Source organism: Perognathus longimembris, chromosome 28 (genome assembly GCF_023159225.1).
Source record: "Perognathus longimembris pacificus isolate PPM17 chromosome 28, ASM2315922v1, whole genome shotgun sequence".
Taxonomy (NCBI): domain Eukaryota; kingdom Metazoa; phylum Chordata; class Mammalia; order Rodentia; family Heteromyidae; genus Perognathus; species Perognathus longimembris.
The window spans coordinates 3,756,953-3,766,118 of record NC_063188.1 but is presented as its reverse complement, the minus strand read 5'-3'; the positions used below and the strand labels follow the sequence as shown (position 1 = coordinate 3,766,118).

The following is a 9,166-nucleotide window of genomic DNA, read 5'->3' as shown; positions in this document are numbered from 1 at the left end:
CAGCCCCATGAATGACAAAAAATAATAAAAAATTACAGCTTCAATGCAAGCCCACACAGTGATTCTTGCTGATCAGCAACTCCATGTCAAAGGATCTAGACGTAAGAGCTTGTGATGGAGAAAGTAGCCAGTCAGGACAGCACTGCTGTTCCCCAGGCTCACTGTTCCTCACGTCAGATGGATGCTGCTGGGCGCTCGTCACTATGCTGATTCACTTTTGAAATGCCAAGATATGAAACAATTTATTATAGAGAGCAAAGAGCTTTTTCATCCAAAATATAGAAATCTGTACAAGTTTGCAACATCAATATACATGAGATGTACAAATTTACAGCAGTTCATAATTTATCAAGTAAAAGATGATTAACAAATTCTCAAAATAATGCTGTTTTCTGGATAAAACACTTTTTCTCAAGTAAGTACAACAATAGTTACAAACCAGATCTCCAGTTTCTAAAGGTAACATGTTTACTCAGTCTTAGAAAATTATAAGCTAGCAAATGTACAGTGCTGGCTGGTGCTAATACCACAGTTGACAGTGTCATTTTAAATATTTGAACGGTAATTTTAAAAGCCTTGTTGTCAAGGCACATTTTGGTCAGTTGATACTTTTAAAGTCAAAACCATAATAGAAAGTCTGACCATTTTCCCCAGGTCATACTACTTTGTCTTTATATACATTTACGCATGTTGTAGTGCTAGGCAAAAGTTTTATAGTAACATTTCCAGTCCCACTACGGTTAAAACCTTGAGCTTTCCAAGTAAGCTCCTAGAAAGATTTTTATAACAACTTCAAGTGTTATGGTGCAAATTCATCTGCAGGACCAACTGCAAAGTAGGGCTCTTAAAAATCGATTTTCCTTAAAGTGACTGATGTCAAAATTTAATTATAATGTCTTAGGAAAATCGGAAACCATCCTAGGATTTTACTTCCTAGCAAATAGATACATGATTTATTTGAACTTACAAGCTGTTAAATCATTAACAGGTACTGTCCAAATTATGGCACTGTTACATAAAAACATTTTTTAACGTTCTGCCTTGAGCCAGAGCTTCACAGTTGAGTTAAGGTGTAAATTTCATAATCTATGCTCCAAAGGAGCCCACTCAAAATAAAACTTTAAATTCACATTCAATGTAAGATGATCCATAGAATATACCTAGGGATCATGTATGTATAATACATAGACTATATCTTATGTAGATACAGTCATCATATTGCACGGTTTAGAAGGGCTGGTTCTCCGCAGAAGTAGTTCCTCCTTACAGCTGCTTCTGCTGTCTCCCGTTTGCATGTCAGAGCTGTTCTGAGCGCCCTCTCCTGCGGGTGCGGCCTCATACAGCACACAGATGGAGCCATCTTCTCCAATTCTGTAGGACACTTCATAAGGGTCAACCCAGAGTGTGAGTTCACTTGGAAGAAGCCTAAACAGCTCCTGACTGCTCAGTCCAATGCTCTGGGCAGCCTGTCCAATTAAAGGATCCATTTTATGATTGATGCGAATACAACGGTAACCTGATCCCTTGTATGGCACGTCTGGAAACCAGTGGTGTTTATAATGTTCTGCCAACAGCTCCTGCAGGGTCTGGCTAAAGGTTTGCAGCTGCTCTTCGCTTGTGAGCCCATTGGTGCGGAGGAACTTGGAGATGAAGGCAACTGCAGCTGCGATCTCGCACGTCATGCTGGGAGCTGGTATGGCCACAGGATGCGGATGCGTGGGGACAGCAACCGGGGGTGGCTCAGGTTGGCAGGGGATGGGTGGCAAGACCCCAACAGCACAGTGGCTAGCCCATGCTCCCTCAGGCACCAGGCAGCTGGGAGAAAAACAAAGAAGGTATCAAAAGGAGAAAGCTACTTATTTAAGAATAAAAATGGTATTTTAATGCCAGAGAGAGAAAGACAAAGGACAGTGGTCGGGTAACTAATCAGACTTCCCCAATGCCTGTGTCTCCTGTTCTTCAGCCTCTGAAGATCCTGACAGCTGCACTTCCACCCCCAGGGACTATGACTGTGCTGGCTTTTCTCAACAGGTAGTGCTGCAGAGCAGTGGCCCCCCAAGCCCCGAGGGCTTTTGATGACTATGGAGAGGAGCAGTCCTTGTTCTCCAAGGGGCGGACAGTGCCAATGTCTCACAGACACTGAACAAGGGATGGTCAAAGTGCAAGAGACGAAATGCAGGACCCTGGAAAGAAAGGAGTCTGGCTTTCCCACATGGCTTTTCTTGACTAGACACCTAGAAGCACTGATGCACCTAGAAGCAGCTAGAAGAAGGCTGATGTGTTAGAACGCTATTCCTTGTGGACACTAGGCCACTCTTGAAACTGAGGAGAATGTGAGCTAAGGGTCTGTGAGGCCACAGGACATCAGTGTGCATAAGTCAAATCAGTAAACACCAGCTCAGCGCTGAAGGCCAGAGCTGTGGGTTCCCGGGTCCCTTTCTACACTACCCTCATGGCTCGTCCCGAGGGCCATACCTGTGTATGAGTCAGCAGCAGCTCAGAAGCTCGGGCTACGCTTTGCATGGTGAATGTTGCCCAAAGGCCTATGTGTCAAGGGCTCCCTCTCCACAGTGCTCACACTAGAAGGTGAGGCCTTGTTCAGTGAGGTCTCTGGGCCCCAGGGACATGCCCCAGAGGAGAACCGTGAGACCCCAGCCAATCAGGTCTCTTCTTCCTGGCTGCTGCTGCAAGTAGATTTCTCCATCACATTCTTCAAGCAGGATGTGCCCTCGCCAGAGGCCCAAAGACCTGGGACTGCCTGATCTGGGACGGACATGTCCAGACATGAGCTAAAGAAACTCTCTTTATAAAGAATTTCTCTCACTCATATATTTCACTGTATTACTAATAAACTCACTAGCATAGTAAGGCCACAAAAAGTTTAGAAAGGTTGCCTAATACAAGACTACCTAAGAGAAGGACAGAAGGGCTTTCTAACTGAAAACTCTAGCGCCTAACCTCAGAGGCAGACCCAATGAACTCTGTTTGGTTTCTTAGCATCTAAGTGCATGAGTTAACAGGCACAAACCTAATTTTTGAATAAGTGTGTTGCAAACACATTTGAAAGCAAGATACCTGGTGGGGGCACATATGTAATCCTGGCACATAGGATAAGTAGAGCCAAGATCAATTCCAGACTGGATTACATAAGGAATGCTAAGCTGACCTGGCCTACTTAGTGACACCCTTTTTCATAAGGAGCACAAAAACAAAACTACCATATCCACTGACCAAATCTTCACGTAGGATATAATGTAGGATCATAGATCGTTCAGCCTGGAAGCATTTGGGGAGAGTCTCCTTTGAATCTGGTAGGGTCTGGTCCCAGCAGAGCAAGAGAAAGATGCACCTGTTTGCACTCACCCCCTTTAGAAACCATGGCTGACCTTACTAGAGGGAAATGACTGCCACTGAGTGGGATAAGGCCTCTTGATCCTTTCTGCTTAGGACAGATTCCATTGCTGAGTGTATCTCCATATGGAGTGAGTTCCAAGGATGAGAAGATGAGAAGCTAGAGAACACATATCATCCAAACGAATGACATGGTCAGGCATTGGTGTTTTACCTCCTAGCTATCTAGGAGGCTGAGATGTAAGGATCGTGGTTCAAAGCTATACTAGGTAGTAAAGTCCTTAAAATTCTTGACTCCAATTAACCACAAAAAAAGCCAGAATTGGAGCTGTGGCTGTCATAGAAGTGTAGCAGCCTTGAGTTAAAAAGCTCAGAGACAGCACCCAGGCCCTGATTACAAGCCCTCTTATTAGCCCCTCTTACTAGCATGCACATACACACACACACACACACACACACACACACACACACACACACACACACCAATGATGTGCCTTCTAATTTTTTTGTGAGAAATGGGAGATGACTGTCTTGGTGTACATGGGGTCGTTTTTGCCACTGGAGCTTCAAGTCAGTACCTGGACATTGTCCTTGAGATTTATTATTCAAGGCTAATTCTATACCACTTGAACCACACCTGCACTTCTGGATTTTTGGTAGTTAATTGGAGATCAGAGTCTCATGGACTCTCCTGCCCAGGCTGGGTTTGAACCTAGATTCTCAGATGTCAGAATCCAGAATAGCTTGGAGTATAGCTGTACCTGAAGCACTGATGCCTTGAGTTCAGTGGCATCTTTTACCCTGCCCCACAAATGTTTCATTGGTCCACTGGTACATTTCCCTTTTAGATTAGTCATGTCTGCCTTAATAGTGGAAATATCCCTTAAGACAGAGTCAGAGAAAACTAGGCTTCATAAATAAAGTGGAAATGATTGGCAATTCTATCAGTATCAACAGAGAAAGGATAAGAGAGGCAGAGGTCAATTTAGTTATCAAAGCAGTGAGGCAGTGGCCATTCCCTCCCACACCAGAACTTGGAGTAACACTATAACAGATGAACAAAGGTGTTCCTGCCTGGCCATGCATGAGCATAGCCCTAGTTTGGAACATTCTGACCAAGTGGCAATAAAACACACCCCTCCCTTGGGCCCATACAAGCAGACAAAAGCAAGCAGTAAGAGTAACTGGAAGAAATCAAAGAAGGCCAATATGTGGGTGAGGATAAAAGGTGGGTTACCAATCATGTTCAGACAACCTACCTTACAGGAACTGATACCCATTGACCCATCTGACCCATGTAGTCGTAGTAATACACCGGACTAGGCTCAGTTGGGGCTGGCTCTTGACCAAAGCACTGCAGGCAGAAACACGCCTCCCCCATCTTCAGGAGTGGTTGAGGTGACTGATTCTTGATTTGTCAACTCAGGCAGGACCAGTTCCCATGACGTTCATGTACCTGTCAGCAGATAGAGACTTTTCTAGGAATTTCAACTACTCCATCAGTACCCTTTGACAAAAGAGAGTACTATATAGAGACTCGGAGGAATTTCAACTTTCCCATTAGTACTCTGAGATAAGCAAAGACCTGGAACCTGCCAACGGTCTCTCTTCACTGCACTGGAACAAGGTAGCAGCTCCTGATTGGCTGTAAGCCATATTTGTGACACACATGACACACAAAGAGAATGATGTTACCAGAGGGTTGCCCACTAAGTAGATTAGAAAACTTAGGCAAGCGTCTTTCCTGAGCAACCCACTGAGACTAAAGTGCATTTGGATCCTAAAAGGACAGTGACGAATAATCTTGGGTTCAAAATGTCCCTGATGCCTACATACCATGGAAGACTACAAAGCCAAGCTGGCTCTACCTGTTGGCAATAAGGCAGCAGGTGCAGTGTCATCAAATGCTTTCCCTAATCCTACTATGGATTCAAGAGATGGTACCGATTGGTATGGCAACCAACGCATAATCAAGAAACTACCCACGTAAGAAAACCAAGAATCTGGTGAGCACAAACAGAATGAGGCCAATAAAGAAGACAACAGTGACCTGCACACCTCCTTCCTGAGAAAACTATGGCTGGTTGTAGAGAACGAGGCATTTAAATTAGTGACCTGGAACGAAGAAGAAGACCTTGTGATTATCAAGGCAGAACACTTCCAGAAAAAATGTTTTGGACTTCAAAGGCATAGATGAGGTTTTTGATGCATCAAGCTTGAAGAGTTTCATTCGCCTACTGAATCTGCATGAATTCACCAAGATCTGCCCAAACAACTCTACTATTCAGGCTCAAGGGCAAGGAAGAAAATCATGGTAAGTTAAAAAGTATTTGTCTCTCACTTTCTCTTTGATGAGATAATCAGTCAGTCTTGTCCATGTATTGACATCTCAAACTGCAAACCCTTTATCTTTGGCGAAGTCATGTTGAACGGCATAGTGACCCCTGCCAGCGACCTAAAATTCATTTTCTCCATCATGACCCATTACAATTGGGGAAGGGAAGGAAGCAATGACCATGTTATACCACAAAGAATGAAATCTTTCATTTTGTTTCAGATATACCATAATGCAAATTTTTAGACAGCCTAGTTCTGGTTCAAAACATTTGCATGAGAAGGAGTAGACACACTGATCTGCAAGAAATACTCAAGTCGGAATAAAGAAGGGAAGGAGGAGGCCCAGACCTTAGGTATTCAGCTGGATGTCCAGCATGAAGTTAAAAAAGATCTGCAGAGGAAGTGCATCAATGATCCAGAATCCAGGGAAGACATGCCATTATATTTCTGTGGCTTCCCCCTGAGAAACACCTTCTCCCTCGTTCAGGAACCAAATAATTCTAGTGGAGAAAGTACCTCAGGGACCAACCTGTTTCAGCCTGTGTCTCACTATGAAATGAAGGCAATGGGAAGAGTGTGGCACGGCACAACCAGTTCCCAACATTGGGATGGAATGGATTTGTACATGTGTTATTTTATTCTGTTGTTTTCCTGCTGCTATAGCTCCAGATGAGCCTCTAGAAGATCATGAGGAAGTAAAGGAGGAAGATGGGGCTACAGTTGAAAATGTAAGCTCTATGAACATTTCAAGGACAATGCATAGCCCGAAAATCATCAGTTGCTGAAGACTGGTAAAATTGTTTATTTTGAGAAATGAAGCCATGTTTTATCTTACCAAGACCCATCCTGAAACACCTTGTCATATGATAAACAAACTAAGTGATATTCTTGTGTCTGTGTTGTTTGGAACCTTCTTTAGTGTGCAGTCGCTGGCACACACACCCCTCCCCCTTTGCTTCCCCTTGATGCCATTCATTTGAGCAGCAGCATTGCCAGTAGAGGATTCCACAGGGCTCGGGGCAGGCCCAGGAAGATCTGGTCCCCTGGCCCTTGTCTGGAGTCAGGAGACAGACAGGGCCTGGACCTCTCCTGCCGTGGGGGAGTCACCTCTCTAGCAATTTGGGTATGGTGAAGCAGGGAATTACTTCCTCGTGGATGTCCCTCAATCAACACTGCCAGGAAGTGCTGGTTAGCAGCTGAGGGGCTCTACCCAGATACTCCGAAGGCCTGCAAGCTGCCCATCCAGCAAGAAATGGACTGTGGCCATCTCCTGGCTCACAGGGCAGGACATTCCAATCACTCCCACATGGTAGGGGATTGGGAAGGCAGGATCCTTACAGATAACTTTCACTAGCACATTTGCTACAAGGTAAACACGACTTGCTTCATAATCCAAAGGGGAATTTTCCCATGAAGTGGAGACAAGAGAAGGGACATATGGCTACTCCGGTTCCTAATGCAATGTCCCTTTCAACTTGGACATATCAGAGCATTGCTGGCTGCTCGCTCTCAGCTGATAACGTACAGTGTCATGTCCTAGGCCTGACACATGCCCCGGGGATGCTGTTCAACCATTCCATGAATTTTGACTCCAAGATTGGGAAAGGAGTAAAGATATGCAACAGTCAACAGCTATCACCAGTACATTTGTTCCCTGCAGAACACAGCAAGACCAATGGACAACACTAAAACATTTCACAGAAGTCTTTCATTTTCCCAAAGGGTCAAGATACTGGATACATTAGGAAGAAGCTTCAAGAAAAAAATGCACAATGAAGGTCACTTCTTGTGAGCTCATCACCTGAGTGTGGGAATAGCACTTGGTGTTTACTGCTTAACATGGCTGTGGCAGTCAGAGCTAGGTGATTTTTATAGGACTGTTCCATGACTGGGAATAGATATCACATGATTTGGCTTGTTTGGAGCAATACTGTCTTCCAAGAGCCAGAACAACACAGTCCAAAGGGATCAGGCTTACAGGATGTCTACCTGCTTTTCCTAGGCAAGGGCTCCAGTAAACACGTGGGGTTGGAAATCTGGTACTTGTGCTTCAGGTAAGTCCGCACAGCTTGATTTTCCTCTTCCTCTGCCTGGTCAGGATATAAGCTTTCTGGACATTGTCTAATTTCCACAGGATCACAAAGAGAGAGACACTCATGTGCTTTCCCTTATACAAACCATGGATGGCAACTGGACTATTAAAATTATAACTGCTGGAGACCCAGATCTATCAAAATGACAGGAAGCAAGCTGCATCTTCTGAGCACTGGGGCCACACTAAACAGTGCTCCTAGCTTCCTTCAAAGGCACACAGAGGCTCCAGGAATGAACAAGAGAAGGCCCAAGCATCCATGGAGCAGTGCAAGTAACCAACTGACAACTGGGTCCCTAAAAGACACTTAAAAGTGGCGGTTACAGCTGATAAACCTATAGACAATAGGATACCTAAGGATACCAAGTGACAGATGCTGCTGTAAGACTTCAGCCATGCTGAGATTAGGGATCTCCTCAGGCGGCTAAATGGAAGAGTCATGTGAAGCCAGGCAGGCAGCTTAACTTGGCCACCCACTCAGCTCAGGCTCATTATATCTCTTCGGATTTTACTAAGATATGACACCCACAGCCACATACCCACAAGCACACTCATACACAGAGGTGTGCACAAAGACACAAGTAAACATCACATGTGGACGCTTTCTGGACTCTCAGGTCATAAAATGTGGATAAATGAGCACAGAGGACTCATTCCCCTAGGCTATGGAACACAGGCCCGCTGAGTCCTTGCTCAGTGCCCCTCCTGAGCCCTTTGAACGTGTTCTGCATAGGGGAACTGAAGTGCATATCGATCAGCTCACAGGACAACAGAAGCCACAGACTCCCAACCACCACCCTGAGGCACTCTTGGGGAATTGTCTGGACCATGCTCAACACATCCTCACTTACCCGCTACCACACCTTGGCCAAACATTTCCCCTTCCTGGAGCAAGGTTGGAATCTGTTCAGGGTTCATCCCCAGCCTCTCCACCAGCAGCTCCCACCAGAAATCATCTTCCCAGTCTCTGTGTGCAATGTGGGTGGCAATGATACAGTTCTGATGGCTCCTCAGCAGGGGTCGCCAACGTGTCTCCAGGTTCTTGGCTCCACCAAACACAAAACCAGTAAAAGGCTGCTGGAAGGAGAGGCAGCCAAACTTCATCTTCCTCTAGCTCCCTGGACCTAACACAGACACATGTCATACCCCAGCACTTAAGGCTCATAAGTGATGTGACTGTCATCTGCCAAGTACCCTGCAATCCCACTGACCCCTCAGTGTTCTGCTTCTATGTATCACCATGCATCACTGCTGTCCTGCTCCACAATACATCAAACACAAGGGGCTGGCGTGTCTTGGATCCATTCGCTGAGTGTTTGCCTTGCTCATGCTGCAGGAGAGGACATCTACAGAAAAGCACAGACTGCATGGTGTGTAGTTACTGCT

At 45.3% G+C, this 9,166-nt stretch overlaps 2 protein-coding genes across 2 annotated transcripts; both read right to left on the bottom strand.

The window, feature by feature from the left end:
- Positions 1-379: 379 nt before the first annotated feature.
- LOC125343704 (protein BTG1-like) lies at positions 380-1,682 on the bottom strand. The gene has a single exon (XM_048336225.1). It carries the CDS (start codon positions 1,680-1,682, stop codon positions 1,197-1,199), a length of 486 nt encoding a protein of 161 aa, XP_048192182.1. The 3' UTR covers positions 380-1,196.
- A 5,991-nt stretch (positions 1,683-7,673) lies between these two features.
- On the bottom strand, positions 7,674-8,884 carry LOC125344093 (EOLA-like protein). Its single transcript, XM_048336698.1, has 2 exons — positions 8,632-8,884; positions 7,674-7,855 (listed from the first exon to the last, which is right to left on the bottom strand). Exons 1-2 carry the CDS (start codon positions 8,882-8,884, stop codon positions 7,674-7,676), a joined length of 435 nt encoding a protein of 144 aa, XP_048192655.1.
- Positions 8,885-9,166: the final 282 nt, after the last annotated feature.

What these genes read in the sequence shown, in the direction of transcription:
- LOC125343704 (XM_048336225.1), bottom strand. Translation starts at nt 1,682, where the DNA reads ATGACGTGCGAGATCGCAGCTGCAGTTGCCTTCATCTCCAAGTTCCTC.
- LOC125344093 (XM_048336698.1), bottom strand. Translation starts at nt 8,884, where the DNA reads ATGAAGTTTGGCTGCCTCTCCTTCCAGCAGCCTTTTACTGGTTTTGTG. An exon ending in TGGCCAAGGTGTGGTAGCGG is followed by an intron (nt 7,856 to 8,631) that starts GTAAGTGAGGAT and finishes GGTTTGTATAAG; the next exon opens with GGAAAGCACATGAGTGTCTC.